This window comes from Sorex araneus, chromosome 5, assembly GCF_027595985.1.
Source record: "Sorex araneus isolate mSorAra2 chromosome 5, mSorAra2.pri, whole genome shotgun sequence".
In the NCBI taxonomy this organism is placed as follows: Eukaryota; Metazoa; Chordata; class Mammalia; order Eulipotyphla; family Soricidae; genus Sorex; species Sorex araneus.
The window spans coordinates 83,980,429-83,997,355 of NC_073306.1; the positions used below are offsets into that span (position 1 = coordinate 83,980,429).

General features: G+C 56.2%; 1 protein-coding gene across 1 annotated transcript in view; it reads left to right on the forward strand.

Moving 5' to 3' along the window:
* IQGAP3 (IQ motif containing GTPase activating protein 3) overlaps window positions 1–7,621 on the forward strand; it is a 36,009-nt gene extending 28,388 nt beyond the window's left edge. Inside the window, exons 27-37 of the mRNA XM_055139396.1 lie at window positions 1,312–1,396; window positions 1,628–1,860; window positions 2,127–2,259; window positions 2,358–2,460; window positions 3,350–3,476; window positions 4,660–4,747; window positions 5,120–5,332; window positions 5,869–6,035; window positions 6,178–6,279; window positions 6,499–6,607; window positions 6,875–7,621. Of these exons, the coding sequence (XP_054995371.1) occupies window positions 1,312–1,396; window positions 1,628–1,860; window positions 2,127–2,259; window positions 2,358–2,460; window positions 3,350–3,476; window positions 4,660–4,747; window positions 5,120–5,332; window positions 5,869–6,035; window positions 6,178–6,279; window positions 6,499–6,607; window positions 6,875–6,988 (1,474 nt within the window). The 3' untranslated portion in view covers window positions 6,989–7,621. The remainder of the gene's footprint in view (window positions 1–1,311; window positions 1,397–1,627; window positions 1,861–2,126; window positions 2,260–2,357; window positions 2,461–3,349; window positions 3,477–4,659; window positions 4,748–5,119; window positions 5,333–5,868; window positions 6,036–6,177; window positions 6,280–6,498; window positions 6,608–6,874) is intronic.
* Window positions 7,622–16,927: the final 9,306 nt, after the last annotated feature.

Genomic DNA, 16,927 nt, shown 5'->3' on the forward strand with positions numbered 1-16,927 from the left:
CTGCCCAGATCCCTGAGTGCAGACTCAGGAGTTACCCTGGATGTGGCCAAAAACCAAAAACAGAAAGAAGTGCAGGACTTTAGGTAGTACAGTGGTTAGGGCAGTTGCCTAGCTCATGGATTCTCTCCCCTGCACCAAGTCTGAGCCCCAAAGTCCCCCAGGAGCCCCCCTCCCCAAAGTCCCCCAGAATCCCTGATCACAGAGTCAGGAACCAGCCGTGGGCATCACCAGGTGTGGCCCAAAAACCAAAAAGAAGAAAAGGAATACTTTAAACCAGTAAGGGACATTTTAAATTTTCTCCTTTCTTAAAACTTAGTGAGTGTTTTTTTGAGGGGCCAGTGAGGGAGGGTCAGGGTGATGGTCCGGAGAATGCTCTGGACACCGGAGCCCAGTTTATTCCCTGGCACCCACCACGCACTCCCCCATGCACAGAGCCAGGAGTAGTCTCTGAGCACAAGTGGGTGTGGCCCGGGAACCTAAAGAAAAAGAAAGAACTGCAGAGGAGTGACAGCACTGAGCAGGTGGGACGCCCCTGAATTGTCCGTCCATGGGCAGGCCAGCTTTACTAGTGCTCACGCCACAGGCAGAGGGGTCCCGGCTGGGGACCCAGGGGAGTCAGACTGCTTCAGAGCAGCTGAACAGTGAGGGTTTGCAGTGAAGCGTCAGGAAGAATTATTCTCGGGCTGAGCAAGAAAAGTTTAAGTGAGCCATAAACACCTGTCTCGGGACCCTAAGTGTCCCCCTAGATGGTGAAAATAGTTTTTAGTCTAATTAAGTCTCAGTGTAAGTGGCATTTCCATGCAGAAATGACCATCATCCATCCAGCGCCTGAGAACTGGCTCTGGGCTGAGCACAGACCCACATTCCTGGCACCGTGTGGCCGAGTGCCTCTGTGTGTGGCCGGAGAACCCAGAGCAAAGGATGGGTCCCACCCTGCAGAGCAGGCACGGGCTCGGGGGAGGGTACACCTGAGGAATGACCCGGGGTAGTGGTGGGATCAGCTCCCAGCCCCTGGCCCTCACGTGCTCTGTTCGAGGCTGGGCCAGGTTGGCCTAGGCCTTTGGGGCTCTTCTGGGGTGAGCGTCAGATGCCCAAGCTATGGACCACAGGTGCCTCTGGGAAAAGGACAGAGGCAGGGAGCTGGGGGTCTCCCGGGAGAGATTCCATCTAGACTGGAGGCCAAAGGAGACCTTGTGGGCAGTGGGCCAGGCCAGTGCTAACACCAGTCTGGGGTTGCTGGGCAGATGGCCACAGGGCAGCTGAGGGCAGTGCCAGGCTGAGGCAGGCTGGCACCCATTGCTTCATCCCCAGGTACGGCATGCGGTATGTGGCCAAGGTCCTGCAGAGCGCTCTGGCCGAGAAGTTCCCTGACTGCTCTGAGGACGAGATCTATAAGGCAGGTGGCGGCCCTCACTGAGGCCCTCCACCCTGGGGAGGGCAGAGCTGGCTGGGGGGGGGAGGGGGGCCCTAGGGTCTGGCTGCTAGCCCTGCCTCGCTTCTTTGCTGTGTGCCCTGGGACGAGGTGCCCGCCTGCCCCGCATGCTGAGCGGGCTGGGGGGCCCCGTGCAGTCACGAAGCTGGGAAGGGGGGCCGGACCTGCATCTGGAGTGGTCTCCTCTGCCCTCAGGTGGTGGGGAACCTGCTGTACTACCGCTTCCTGAACCCCGCGGTGGTGGCCCCCGACGCCTTCGACATCGTGGCCCTGAGCGCGGGCGGCGCCCTGGCCCCCTCGCAGCGCCACGCCCTGGGCGCCGTGGCCCAGCTCCTGCAGCACGCGGCCGCGGGCAAGGCCTTCTCGGGGGCCAGCCGGCACCTGCGCGTCCTCAACGGCTACCTGGAGGAGACGCACCTCAAGTTCAGGTCCTGCCCGGCCTCTCCTCCCGCCCCGCCCCCTCTCCTCTGGTCCTCATCCTGGTCCGTGGGGGAAGAGGTGGAGCAGAGGCAGGGGTGCGGACCAGTGGGCGGGGCTCCCCTCAGTCAGGAGGCCGAGGGCACGGGCCGGGGGGCCTGGTGTGGACCCCCAGAGCCCGTGAGCAGCCCCTGCCGCTGCCAGGGGAGAGCCGAGGGCGCAGAGGTGTCTGGGGCGCTGGCACACCCCTCTCTCACGCGCCTGGCTCTGGCTGTAGGAGGTTCATCTGCCGAGCCTGCCAGGTGCCCGAGCCTGAGGAGCGCTTCGCCATGGACGAGTACTCGGACATGGTGGCTGTGGCCAAGCCTCTGGTGTACATCACGGTGGGGGAGCTTGTCCACACGCACAGGGTGAGAGCCCACGCCTGGGGCCCTGCGAGGGGGGAGGGCAGCTGCAGCAGCCTAGGGGGAAGGCCCAGCCCTGCCCATGTGTGCTTCCCCTCTCTCAGCTGCTTCGAGAGCACCAGGACGGGCTCGCCCCTGACCACTGCGACCCCCTGCACGAGCTCCTGGAGGACCTGGGGGAGCCGCCCACCGTCGCAGACCTCGTGGGTATGGTCTCTCGAGCATCCCAAGGTTGCCTCCCCGTGTCCACACACTGTCCTCGGTGGGACACCAGGTCCCGGCAGATGGGGACAGGGTGGACAGAGATTCCAAGGCCGGCCCTCAGAAACAGCCCCTGGGAGCGGGTTCCAGAGGCAGGAGGTGCAGAGGGCCAGTATGGCTGGAGGTTGCAAGCCTTGTCCGGTAAAAGCAAGGGTGTGTCCAGGGGCCCGGGGCCAGGCCAGAGGCTCTTGGCACCCAGGATCCAAGTGTCAGGAAACGATACACCCAGTCTCAGGAGGGTGAGCTCGGTAGCCACGCCCATTCTCTGGGTGCTCAGGGTCAGGGACAGGTGGTGCCCTGGGTAGCAGAACGGCTTCCTGGGGAGGGGCGCCTGGAGGGGCATCTTTCCTGGGACTCCACCTGTATGTCTGTGTCTGTGTGTCCTTCTCTGTGTTGTGTGTCTGTGTGTCTGTGCCCTTCTCTATGTGTGTCTGTGTCTGTGTGTGTCCATCTCTGTGTGTCTTCTCTAAGTGCGCCTATGTGTCTGTATATCTCTGTATTTTTATGGGGGGGGTTGTTTTGTGTATTTGATTTTTGGGTCCCATCCACCCAGCAGTGCTCAGGGGTTACTCCTGGCATGCTCGGGGGACCATATGAGGTGTCAGGGATCGAACCCGGGTCAGCCGTGTGCAAGGCAAATGCCCTACCGCTGTACTATTGCTCTGGTCCCATACCCGTAGGTGTCAGCGTCTTTCTCTGTGTCTGCGTGTATGTGGCTGTGTGCCCTCTCTGTGTGTGTCCATGTGTCTGTGTGCATCTGTGTGTGTCTGTCTCTGTCCTCCGTGTGTCTCTCAGTGTCTGTCTGTGAGTGAGTCTCCACACCTGCCTGCCTCAGGGGACAACATACCTGAAGATGGGAACATGGACCTGAACCGGCTAGAAGTGTCGCTGAGACTTACCAGCAAGTTTGAGGGGCTGGAGGTGGACGCCGAGGAGCCCAGTGTCCAGGGCCTGCTGCTGAGGTGGGTGAGGGGCTTGCTGCTGCCCCTTGGGTTCTTGCCACACCCTGCGCTACCTAAGCTTCCTCCTGCCCCCTCCCTGCAGCTCCCTGTTGCCGGAGCTGATTGGATCCTCAGCCGTGCACTTGGGCGTGCTCTGCCAAACGCTTTCCTTTGTCGGGGGCTCTGGGCCAGTCCCGGCGAGCCAGGCCGCCAGCCCAGTGCTTGTGCCAGAGGAGGCCACGCTGCTCAGGCCCTGTGGTGCTGGGGGGCCACCATCTGCTCTGGTTTGGTTTGGGGCCGTGCCCACAGCTGCGCATGCCTGGCAGGGGTGAGGCTGGGGCTCCTGCAGGCAGACCTGAGCACGGCTTTGGTCTCCTGTGAGGCCTGGGCTGTCCCCAGCAGGGGCTCATGCCAGCCAGGAACCAAACTTGGGGTCTCGCATATGCAAGGTCCCTGTTCCCCCCACTTGCGTTTTCTTGCTGGCTCTCCAAATGTTTTGTTTCGGGTTTTGTTTTGTGTTGTTTTGTGTGCCGCATCCGCAGTGTCCAGGGCTTACCCCCTTGGCTCTGCACTCAGGGATCACTCCCAGTGCGGCTCAGGGTGGCCTGTGTGGTGCCGGGATTGAACGGGGTTGGCTGCACACAGGCCAAGTGCCCTATTCCCTGCAGTGTCTCCAGTCTGCAGATGTTTTTGTGCACATCCTCACTAAGTCTTAAAACTTTGAGAGAGACACTCGTGTTCCTGTTTTCCTGTGGAGGAAGGGAATGGATTGAGTGATCAGCCAGCTGTGGGCTCAGGCTGCAGTGCCCGGAGCTTCCTGGGGGCCATGGAACTCTGCGGCAACGGGCAGGGTCCCATGGGGAGGCCATGAGCCCCCGCCCCCTCCCCATGTCCCCACTCGTCCCTCCCCACTGCCAGCTGGTGACTGAGGCTGAGCTTCATCCTGCCTCCCTCTCTGGGCAGGGCCAGGGAGGGAGCACGGAGAGCCCCGGAGAAGGGACCGAGGGTCAGGAGGCCGAGGGCAGGGTCAGCTCCGAGTCTAGCCTCGGACATTCCGGGCCCTGATCTATGCTGCTTCCCTTCCCCTCCCAGCTCCTCTCCTCCTCCCCTCTTCCCTTGCCCCCCACCCCAAGCACCCCAGCAGCTGTGGTGAGGGTACTCAGGACCCCTCCCCAGCCCCTGCGACCCCCTTGCTCCCCTGCAGCACCAAGCAGATGCTGGTCGCCATCCTGCAGTTCCATCCTGGGGACTCCATCCCTGAGCTCCTGTCCCTCCCGCCTTCCAGTGAGCAGGTGAGAGGCCAGGCCAGAGCACGGACAGGGATGGTCTCCCCTCCCCTCCCCATCCCTGCTGCCAGGCCACAGAGCCCGCGGGCCCCGCTGCAGAGGAGAGCCCAGCTGGTGGCTGGAAGGGCCCTGTGAGGGGAAGCGCCGGTGCCTTCCCGGGGGAGGGGGCGCCTCATGCAGCTGTGGCACGCCCTTGGCTGTGGCTCTCCCAAGGCGGCTCCTGCGAGTGCTCCAGAGTGTTCAGGAGGACCCCGAGGCGGGCTCCGGGAGCACTCCTCCAGACCCCCGGGCGCCCCTCTCTCCTTGGCTCTGGCCTGGCCTGTCTTGGGGGCAGACGGGAGGGTTCTGGTCGATCTCTCCAGCCTCTCTCCCCCGCAGGAAGCGGCCCACCAGCGGTCGATGTGCCGACAGCAGGCCTGTGAGGCCCGGACCCCCGCGCCCCTGCGCCGGCACCGCTCACTGTCGGCTCAGGCCCTCCTGCCGCTGGCGGAGAAGCAGCGCCGTGTCCTGCGCAACCTGCGCCGGCTCGAGGCCCTGGGGCTGGTCAGTGCCTGCGATGGCTATCAGGGCCTGGTGGACGAGCTGGCCAAGGTGACTGCTGCCGGCTGTGGAGCTGTGCACTGTGTGTGTCTGTGTGCCCGTATGTGTGCCTGTGCATGTGTGCGTGTGTGTGTCTGTGAATGACCCTGTGTGGCTGTATATGCACTTGTGAACCTGTGTCTGTCTGTCATATGTGTGCCTGTGTCTCTGTGCACCTGTGTATGCCTGTGCTTGAGCCTGTGTGTGTGTATGAGCCTGTGTCTGTTGTGCCTGTGTCTATCATATGTGTATTTGTGTGTGTGCATGTGTGTATGCCTATGTATGCACTCTGTGTCTGTGTGTGTGTGTGTGTGTCTGAGTGTGCATGTGTGTGTATCTTTGTAGGTGCCAGTCTATCTGTGTGTGTCTTCATACATGCATGTGTAGAGTATTAGCACCTTGAGGGCAGGCACCTGGTTAGTCAAGAACTTCAAGAACTGACCAGGGACTAACCAAGAACTAACTGGGACTGACCAGGAACTAACCGGGACTGACCAGGGACTAACCCGGACTGACCGAGGACTAACACACTCCCTGGGCCGCCCTAGGACATCCGCCAGCAGCGGCGGCACCGACAGCGGCGCAGGGCGGAGCTGGTGAAGCTTCAGGCCACTGTCCAGGGCCTGGACGCCAAGGCCGCCTTCTATGAGGAGCAGGGTGACTACTACGCCCAGTATACCCGGGCCTGCCTGGACCACCTGGCCCCCAGCTCCAGGTAGGACACAGCCCGCCGAGAGCTCCCGGCTGCCCCTCGGCCCCGCACACACCATCCAGGCGGGGTCTCAGCCGCCTACATAGCCCCTGACTGAGAGCCTGCGTGGGGGCGCAGAGGGTTCAGGCCACCCATCTCCCGCCAGGGGTCCCGGCAGAGGGAAGAAGCAGCCAGCGCTCCACTACACGGCCGCCCAGCTCCTGGACAAGGGGGTGCTGGTGGAGATCGAGGACCTTCCTCAGTCGCAGTACGTGGCTCTGGGGGCACAGCTCGGCCCTCCTGGGGTGGGCAGCGTGGGGGCGGAGGGCCTCTGTGGGCGGGGTGGGGCAGCACAGAGCCCAGGGACAGCGCCAGCTCCCTGGAGAGAGAAGAGCTGCTTCCCGTGTGCTGCGCCTGGGGTGTATCCCTGGTGGAATGCTGGCGGGACCAGGAGTCTAGGGCCCCCTTCATACCCACTTTCCGGCAGTTTCAAAAATGTCATCTTTGACATCACCGCCGGGGACGAGGCGGGCAAATTTGAGGTCAACGCCAAGTTCCTGGGTGTGGACATGGAGCGGTTCCAGCTTCATTACCAGGTGAGCACCGCTCACTGCCCAGGCCTCTCCCCGCTGTGCCTGGGCTGGCCTCGGCCGGGGAAGAGCGGGGGGTCTGGGCCTGGCTCTAGGCCGAGGGCCTCCGTGGGAGGCTGTGTCCGGGGTGCAGTGAGGGGACCCCCAGCCTCTGGCTCTGGCCGAGGGGCTCTCCACTGTGCCCCTGTGTGGCAGGTCTCAGGGGCCACTCGACTGTTCTGGCAGTGCCTGCCGCCGGGCCTGGCGAGCGCTCACGCCTCTCCCCTGCCTTAGGACCTGCTCCAGCTCCAGTACGAGGGCGTGGCTGTCATGAAGCTCTTCAACAAGGCCAAGGTCAACGTCAACCTTCTCATCTTCCTCCTCAACAAGAAGTTTCTGCGCAAGTGACGGCAGCTGGGTCCTGCCCGCGCCCCTCACTCGCTCCTGGCTGGGTGCGCATCCTCGCGAGGACGCCCAAAGCCCACCTGGCAGGGCTGCACGCGGTCTGCTCTGGCCAGGCAGGACAGTCTCAGGCTGAAGGAGCTCCTGTGCCTCATCTGTCCCCGGGCCCCAGGGTAGGCCTGGAGAAGCTGTTGTCAGAGGGTGTCTGCCCTCCTGGGGCCACCTGGATGCTCCCCACACACCCTGACAGCCCTGCAGCTGGATCTCCCCCTGCAGGCTCCCCACCCCCGACCCACCGTGTCAGCACATGCGGAGACCCAGGCGGCTGGGGCGCTGGTTCACGCCTCCCACCTGTCACCCATTCCTTTTCTCGTGGTCTGCTGTATATATGTGTCACTGGGGTATTTATTCTCTCTCCCTCCCCTACGTTCAGGATCACTGTGCACTCCTAACCAGGGGCTGGATCCCTCCCTCTGCGCTCTCCCCAGACTCATGCCCGTCCCCTGGAGAGGCCCCTGGCTGGGGGCCGTTGGTGCCCTGCTCCTGTGTGTGCTGTCCCCGCTGCCCGTCTCCCTTTGTCCTCTCCCTGGACTCGTGCCTGAGCGGTGCCTTGTAGCAATTTTGGCAGGGGGTGGGGTGGGGAGTGGTAGTGGTCTATGGCCAAAAGAATGAGGGGACAGCTGGGCGGTTCTGAGTGTCCTGCAGACTTGTCTCTGCTGTTTCTCTTGTCCCCACATCCATTCCACTCCCTGACCCCGTGGTCCTTGTGATTTCATTTTAATAAAAGCAACTGTCACCCCGCGTCTTTCGGTCCCTCCACCTGGGGTGGGGTCTTCCCTGAGAGAGCTGGGGAGTCCCTGCTGCAGCCACCACAGCCTGGCGCCCACTCAGCATTGGGTGGACGAGGCGTGGACATGTCCAGGTGCAGCGGAGAGGGAGGAAGCTTTGGTTTCTGTTCTTTTTTTTTTGCCAGGGGTGGGGTTGCTGGGGCCACTTCAGGCTCTGCTCAGGGATCACTTCAGATTCTGTGCTCAGGGATCACTCCTGGAGCTGTTCAGTGTGTGTCAGTTTGTGTCAGCAGGGGCCCTAATTTCTGTTCTCTGTTCTCTGTCCTCCCCTCACACTGGCTGCAGGCATAGGCTGGGGCCAGGCCTGCCGCAGCTGCTGTGCCCACATCCCCAGCAGGTTCTTTTCCAAAGCCTTGGAAGTGCCACACTCTGATCAAAATCCCCTTTCCAGGGGCCAGAGACAGCCCCATCCCACCTCCCAAAGATAACCAAGTCCCCTTTCTATAGAAAGGGCCCCCAACCCCGCTTTCGGGAACAGGTGGGCATCTGTGAATAGGGGACAGTGACCCCACACTCCAGCCCAGAGCCCCAGGTTTGCCTCTCACAGCCCGTCTTCCTGCTGTCCATGTCATCTGTCACTCGACTGTCCTGTTGTCGCACATTCTCCGACACGCCCTCCCCTTAGCACATCCCAGTGGAGCCTTCAGATGCCACCTCACTCGGGTGACAGTGACACAGAGCAGCGGGCCAGTGTCATCAGTGCCCCAGTGCTTCTCCACCAGCCCCACCCATGTTCCTGAGGCACTGCCCAGGGCCGGGGGCTGCCCCCCCCCCCCCGCCGCACTAGCTCTCTGGCCAGGCGCAGGGGGGGATTTGAGCCCCGAGGGCTGTGGGGAAGGGAAGCAGGGCCAGTAAGAACTGAGTCAGCTGCAGCGCCCCGGCAAGTGTCACCAGTTTCACTGGGCCAGAGAGCTAGTGCAGTGGGTAAGGCCTTGCACTCGGCCACACCCAGTTCAACCCCTTCCCTGGCATCCCAAGCACTCCCAGGAGTGCTCCCTGAACACCACCAGGTGTGTCCCCAAAACAAGCAAAAAATACACCATAAGGGGGAAAGGAAGAATATGGATTACAGGCTGGGAAGGAGGCCCAGTGGTGAAGTGTGAGCCTTGCATGCCTGGGACCTGGGTTCCATCCATCCCAGGCACTGAAAAGGAAAAAGAACATGATTGCCGAATGCACAGAGTACTCTGGTCCTGAGACAGAAGGAGATGTTGGTGGAAAACTGGTGATAGGAATGAAGGCTGGGCTTCAGCTAATTGAGGGTACATTCATATTTGTTTATATATGAGTATTTTTTTTTTTTGGTTGTGCTCAGGGTTTATTTGTGGCACGGCTTAGACTAGGGTTCGCAACGTGCAAGGCAAGAGCATTAACCCATGTACTACTATCTCTCTGGCCCCTACCCCTTTGGTGTTTGGGCCATATCTGATAGTGTTCAGGGGCTACTCTGGCCTGTGTCCAGGGGCTACTCCTGGCAATGCTTGAGGGACCATGTGGGGCCAGGAACTGAACCTGGATCTCCTGCTTATAGAGCCATTGGGCTATCTGTCCGGCCGTTTCTTCATTTTGACACATGTACCATGGTCATAGAGCTGAGGTGAGACCTGGTCCCCAGCACTGCCAAGCTGGGAGTGGTCCTTGAGCATCACTGGGTGTGGCCTCAAAATTTAAAAAAGGAAAAATGTCAAAGTGACTCAAGGTGAAAGGACTTGAGGTGAGGCATATACAGGAACTCTCTGTACTGACTGTCTTTATGGGTGGAATCAAAACCATTCCAAAATTAAAAGTTTGTTTAAAACCATATTGCATCCATTTATAGTGCTACTAACAGGGTGTGGTTGCCTTTCCACAACCTTGCCGGCTGCCAGTATTCTAAAAAATTCAACTCCTGGGCCCGAGCAATAGCGCAGCAGGTTAGGTGCTTGCCTTGCACACAGCCAGACCGGGTTTGATCCCCGGCATCCCATATGGTCCCCTGAGCACCGCAAGGGAGTAATTCCCAAGTGAAGAGCCAGGAGTAACCGCTGAGCATCACCGGGTGTGGCCCCAAAACAAAAACTCAAAAATTCAACTCTTCAGACCAGAGAGATAGTGCAATGGGTAGGGTGCTTGCCTTGCATGCGGCCAACCTGGGTTTGATCCCTGGCACCCCATGGAGTCCCCTGAGCCCCATGGAGAAAGATCTCTGAACACGGAGCCAGGGCTAAGCCCTGAGCACCACAAGGTGTGATCCAAATTAAAAATATATACATTCGGGGCTGGGGCAATAGCACAGCAGAGAGGGCATTTGCCATGCACACAGCCAACCTGGGTTCGATCCCCAGCATCCTATATGGTCCCTAAGCACCACCAGGAGTAGTTCCTGAGTGCAGAGCCAGGAGTAACCCCTAAGCATCGCCAGGTGTGACCCAAAAGCCAAAGACAAATATTCAACTCTGGAACATCTAGTTGTTAAGTGCGCTGTGATGGCAGGGCTCTCCTGGGCACCAGGTATGTCATTAAAATGAACAGAGGGAGATCAAGCCCACCCAGGGCGAAGCCAGTTGCAGGAGGACAGAGGCAGCCATGGAAAAGGAGACAGTGCGGGGGTGATGGACCTGCCTGGCACGTGGTGGATCCTGCACTGACCCTGGGCATTACACAGTTCCCTGCTGGCCAGGACCCCCTGAGCACAGAGCTGGGAGTGGCCCCTAGTAATGGCGTGTACACCCCCACCCCCAAACCAAACAAAGAACAGATGAAGGGCAACAGGGGTGAAGGGGCGGCCACTATTTAAAACAGGGTCATCAGGGTGAGGATAAGGTTCAGGATTTAAGGCACTTGCCTTGCACGCCAATAGGGGTGCACCCCCCCCCCATATCACATAGGGTCCCCTGACCACTACCAGGAGTGATTCCTGGGCACAGAGCCAAAAGTAAGCGCTGAGCACCACCAGGGATGTCCACAAAATATCACAACCACAATGAAATGATCACACTATTGTTTGTTAAGGCAAGTGCCTTAACCCCTGTCCTCTCTCTGACCCTAGGGTGATCTTTTTTTTTTCTGTTTGTTTTTGTTTGGGGGCTACATACAGCAAGGGGAGGGGACGGACACACCATGCCATGGCAGCATGAATCCAAGTTCCCGCAGCTTTGTGTGTGCTCAGTCCTCTCATGCCCTGGCAAGATACTGGCCTGGTGGGAGAACTTTCTTTTGGCTCGGGAGGTACGAGGCAGTGACTGACAGAACCAGAGTGGAACGCATCCCCCGCCCTCGTGGACTCCACAGTGCCCCGCCCCCTGGCAGCTGCTTCCACAGGGCCCACCCCCAGTCTGGTCTTTCTGGTCCTGCTGTGGCTTTGCATTCCAGGTGGCCCAGCAACAGATGGGGAAGCGGCAGCAGCTCCGTCCCTGAGTCCCCGAGCGACGATCAGGAGCAGCGCTCCCTGCTAACCTGCGTGTGACATGTGTCGTGAGCTGAGTCACTAGCAGAGAGCTCCCTGGAGAGACAGCCACTGTCTGGCACAGAGATTCTTGGATTAAATTATTGAGGGGGGACGGGGTGGGGGTGGGGGCTTGTCGCTGTATCAGCTTAGCCCGTCTGGCTCATACATGGGCTTTACATTGTGTTAACTGAGTCAAATTCACTAACAAAGGCAAGTGAATGATTAAGTAAATGATTAAAACTAATCATTGTTTAGTCTGTCTTTCCTTTCTTCCTTCCCTCCTTCCTTCCTTCCCTCTTTCCTTCCTTTTTTTGTTTCTTGGGTCACACCCAGTGATGCTCAGGGATTACTCCTGGCTCTGCACTCAGGAATCACCCCTAGCGGTACTCAGGGGACCATATGGGATGCTGGGAATCGAACCCAGGTTGGCAGTGTGCAAGGCAAATGCCCTACCTGCTGTACTATATCGCTCCAGCTCCACTCGCTTGATGGCTTTCTCTGTCTTTCCCTCTCTTCCTTCCTTCCTTCCTTCCTTCCTTCCTTCCTTCCTTCCTTCCTTCCTTCCTTCCTTCCTTCCTTCCTTCCTTCCTTCCTTCCTTTTTCTTTCCCTCCCTTTCTCCTCCCTTATCCTTTTTTTCCTTTTGGGTGTGAGGACTGTATCCCATCCATCAGTCCTCGGGGCTTACTCCTAGCTCTATACTCAGGGATCATTCCTGGCAGAGCTCTGAAGACTCTATGTGGTGCCTGGGATTGAACCCAGGTCAGCCACATGCAAGGTAAGTGCCCTACCCAGTGCTATCTCTCTGGCCTGAGACTGGATTTCTTTGGCAATGAGTGGAGTAGGTTGTGCTTTCTAAATTGACCAAACACAGATCCCTCCTCTCCCACCCTTCATCCCCCATCCCCCACCCCCCATGGCACTAAATCCCAACCAGAAAGGGATAACTAGGTCTCCTTCCCTTGACTCTGGTGAGTGTGAGGTGAGGTGGCTTCTGAAATGACATTGTGAAAAGTGAAGGCTGGAGCAAAGATGCAGGGGTTACAGTGCTCACCAAAGTCTGCCTAAGCCAAAGCTCAATCCCAGAGCGTAGCTTTGAGCACTGCCAGGTGTGGCCCAATACATTTTTTAAAATTTGGGGGCCAGAGTAATAATACAGTGGGTACTTGCCTTATACACGCAGTCGTGGGTTCAATCCCTGGCACTCAATATGGTCCCCCAAGCCCACCAGGAACAATCTCTGAGCACAGAGCCAGAACTAAACTGAGCATCACCAGGTGTGGCCCAAAAACAAACAAAAACTTTGGAGGGGCAGGAGAGATGGCTCAAAGACTTTGCTTGAAGGAAGCCTGAGCACTCAGCTAGGAGTAGCCCTGGAGCACCTCCAAATGCAAAAATGATGAGTTTACTTGGTCCTGAGGGACCCCCGTTCTTGGAAGCTACTGTCTGGCTGTGAGAAACCCCAGTTCCACGTGGAGAAGTCAAGAGCTCCTGCCGGACTTTCAGCCCAGGCCCTGGGGGGGCGCAAGAGCTATCGGGCGGGGGCGGGGGGCTGTGCAGGATCAGGATGTGGCCACTGCCCACTGCCTCAGAGACAACCACCTTGCTGAGCTCAGACAAGCCCAGAGCCTCCACCACCACAGGGACTGTCATAACGATGATGTTTTCAGTCACTAGGTTTTAACCCGTGTGACAGGTTTGTCACATAGCAATAGATAATTGGGAGAGTGAAGCTGAACATTTTCATTATTTCTATCTAATATATTGAAGTCTTCTTACACCCAGATGCCATCTTCCTGACAAGTCTGTCTTTTCTCTCTCCAGATGAAAGTGCTAAACAATGGAGGCTTTGCAGGGATCTGGGAGAGATTCAAAGCTGGGTCAGGTGTGGTGGGCCAGGCTCAATGGCATCCGTTGCCTGGGGATGCTCTGGATTCAATCCTGCACCGCATCCACCCCACCTCACCCCCATAACAATAAAATAAGGAAATAAGTATTTGCAGTGCTAAGGGAACAAGGTAGGACCCCTACCATGCAAGGCAGCATTTCCCCTGCCCTATTGATAGGAGAAAAAATTGGAAGACCACACCCAAACATGCTTGGGGCTTCCTCCGGGCTTTGAACTCTAGGTCCACTCCTGGGGGTATCAGGTGACCCTATGCAGTACCAGGGATTGAGCCTTGATCAGCCACATGCAAGGAGACATCTTCCTCACTGTACTATCTTTCTGACTTCTAAATTGAAATAATAAAAAAATGTTAAAGCGGATTCAGGGGGCCAGAAAGATGGTACAGTGGTTGGCGCTCTTGCCTTACATGTAGCTAAACCAAGTTTGGTCCCCAGCACCTCATAGAGTCCCCTGAACACTGCCAGGAGTGATCCTTGAGCACAGAGCCAGGAATAGGCCCTGTGCATTACCAGCTTTGACCCCAGAACCAAAAATAAAATGCTGATTTAGGAGTTGATAATACAGTTCAATGGGCTGGGCACAGGCTTTACATGTAGGAAACCTGGGGCCATACCTCCATCCCGGGCACCACAAAATTCCTCAAGTACCACTTGGAGTGATTCTCAATCACAGAGCTGGGAGTAGCACTGAGTGTGGCCCCTAAATCAAAAATAAAATAAGATTTAAATAACTGACTGGGGGCCAGAGAGTATAGGCACTTGGCTGGGTTTGATCGCCACATGTGATCCCCCAAGTGACTGCCAAGAGTGATCGCTGAGTCCTGCCAAATGTGCCCCCCACTAAAAAAAGTACTGACTCAGGAAGTTGGGGAGATGTCTCAAAGGGCTAGAATGCATGCTTTTCATGCAGGAGACTCAGTTTCAATCCACACTGTTTTATGGTCCCCTGAATACCACTGAATGTGCACCCCCCAAAAAAAATCTGACTCAACTCTATTAATAAGATCTTGTGAGTAGAGGTGTTCAACAAACACTTATGGTCCAGAGCGATAACACAATGGATAGGGCACTTGCCTTGCATGTGACCAACCCGGCTCAATCCCCAGCATTCCATATGGTCCCCTGAGCACTACCAGGTCTAACCCCTGACACAGCCAGGTGTGGTCTCACCCCCAAAAAGGGAAAACATAGTATTGTAAGCACTCCATAAATATTTGATAAATGCACAAGCAATACCCCTGTGGGGAAATGGGGATGTGTCAGAGGTATAAACCTTCAGTTATAAGATGAAATTTTGGGGATCTAAGGCACAGTAAGCTGGCTACAGTTAAGGATACTGTGTTACATACTTGAAAGTTTCTAAGAGAGTAATTCACCAGTTCTCATCCACATACACAAAGATAATTATGTGCAGTGATGGGGGTATTAACTAAGCCCCCTGGTTAACCATTTTGTAACAGATACAAGTAGCCACGCATCAGTAGAGCACCTTGAACGTGTACAATGAGATATGTCACTTCTCTCTTCATGAAACAAGAAAAAATGAATGCAGTCCACATTTCTGTGTCTCATTTAAATATATGCTAATCAATCTAGTTAAAGGCTGCCATGAATATCAGATGCATTTTGTCACATTCCCCAGAAATACCAAGGCATTCAATCTTTGTATTGCAAAAGGTTGACAGAAAAGTTTTGCTTGTTTTTTTCCCCTTCCTTTCTCGTCTTCCTTTTCTTCTCAGGAAACAGGCTATACCATCTTAGTGGAAAAGCAGCCTGAGTCTCGATGGAAAGGTGAGGACGAACAGACTTGCACCTTCTTTGCACAGAGATCAGCTCGCCTTAGCTTCTCTCTGGTCTTCCTGCTGAAGGACTGAACATACTGTCGCAGAATGTATTTTCCCAAAACGACTGCATTTCCCCTCCCACGTGCTCTCCCAAAATCCTTGCCTTTGCGCCTCAAGTGGAAGCTCTGCCCTGCTCTCCGCCTGTGGGCAGACAGATGAGAAGTTTGTCTGTCTGCACAAACAGATGAGAAGTTTGTGCCCTGAAAGTCCTGAGTCTAGGCTGGACATGGGGGCAGGTGGGATAGTACAGCAGGTAGGATGCTGGTCTTGCATGTGGCCAACCTGTGTTTGATCCCCAGCACCCCATACAGTTGCCTGAGCATTGCCAGGAGTGATCCCTGAGTGCAGAACCAGGAGTAAGCACTGAGTACTCTGGGTGTGACTCCTCTCCCCCCCACCAAAAAAAAAAAAAGAAGACACAGTGGCAACTTCTTTACACTGAACTCAATTCACGGACCTCTGGAGTCCTAAGCACCGCCATTCCAGAGAGACCAGAACAAATCCCAGAGAGAGAAAAAAGATGAGAGCATCTCTAGAGTCCAGAGTGCCCAGCACAGGGCCACAGCAGAGATGCAGCCCCCCCAGACCCTGGCAGAGAGCACCAACCTGAGGTCCTGAATCCAGCCAAGGACCTTCGGTGAGAATGGAGTCACTATGTCAGAGGGTTGGTGACCAACGCAGGCTGTTTGATCATGTGACCTATTGCTATGGGGTGTTCTAAGGGTTGCTGGATGGGTCGGGGACCACAAATCCAATCCAGGCCCTACACAGGCAAAGCTTGGGCCCCACTCCCAAGTCATGCCCCTGAATCCAAGGAATGGAGTTGGTTGAAAATCAAAATCAAACTTTACTCTCTTCCTCTCTCTCTTTCTCTCTCTCCTCTCTTTGGGGGGATCACACCCAGTGGTGCTCAGATGACCAGGCCAGGTGTGATGCTGGGGATTGAATGGGGCTCAGCCTTGTGAAGGGCAAGCTCCTTACCTGCTGTATTCTCTCCAGTCCACATTTCCCCTTCTCTCTCTTCACTGTATCACTGTCATCCCGTTGTTCATCAATTTGCTTGAGTGGGCACCAGTAACATCTCCATTCGTCCTAGCCCTGAGATTTTAGCAACCTCTCTTTACTCGTCCTTCCCAACGGTGATGCATTGGAGGCTCTTTCAGGGTCAGGGGAATGAGACCCATCATTGTTACTGTGTTTGGCATATCGAATACGCCATGGGGAGCTTCCCAGGCTCTGCCAGACACCCACAAATTTTTGGCTTGGGGACACTGACCAAAAGCAGGAAGATACGGCAGTGATACCACCAGGATGGTTTCTCTAAGTACTGTTCGAGAGATCCACCCTCTTTGGGAATGTGACCCTTTACTCTAGCTATTTTATAGCAGCATCCACAAATATCCTTTTACCTAGTTTTCCATCACTCATAATTTCTCTACAAATTCTCATCGGCAAGGAAATTAAAGCATCCTCACCTGATCAGCATAAATTATTACTGGGGCAACAGAAAATATTAAACCTGTTCAAGAAAAATATCTGTAGAACAGAATTTAATAAGTGAAAGAAAGTAACGGTTACCAGATTTATTCCAATACTGTTTTCAAATGTGGCTAACTCATTTTCTATTTCTCTTAAAGTCAGAAGTACATCGAAACAATGCTTTAAACCAAACCCAAAACGAAACAAAACAAAAAACCACTTTCTCTCTCTTATTTTTTTATTTTTTGGGGGGATGGCACTACACCTGGGGGGTGCTCAGGATTTACTCCTGGCTCTGCACTCAGGCATCATTCCCAGCAAGGCCTGGGGACCCTCTGTGGTGCTAGGGATCAAACCAATGCATTTGCATGCAAGGCAAGTGTCTTACCTGCTGTGCTCTGTCTTCCCTCCTCTTCAGGATTACTGTTTCCTATTTTTCCC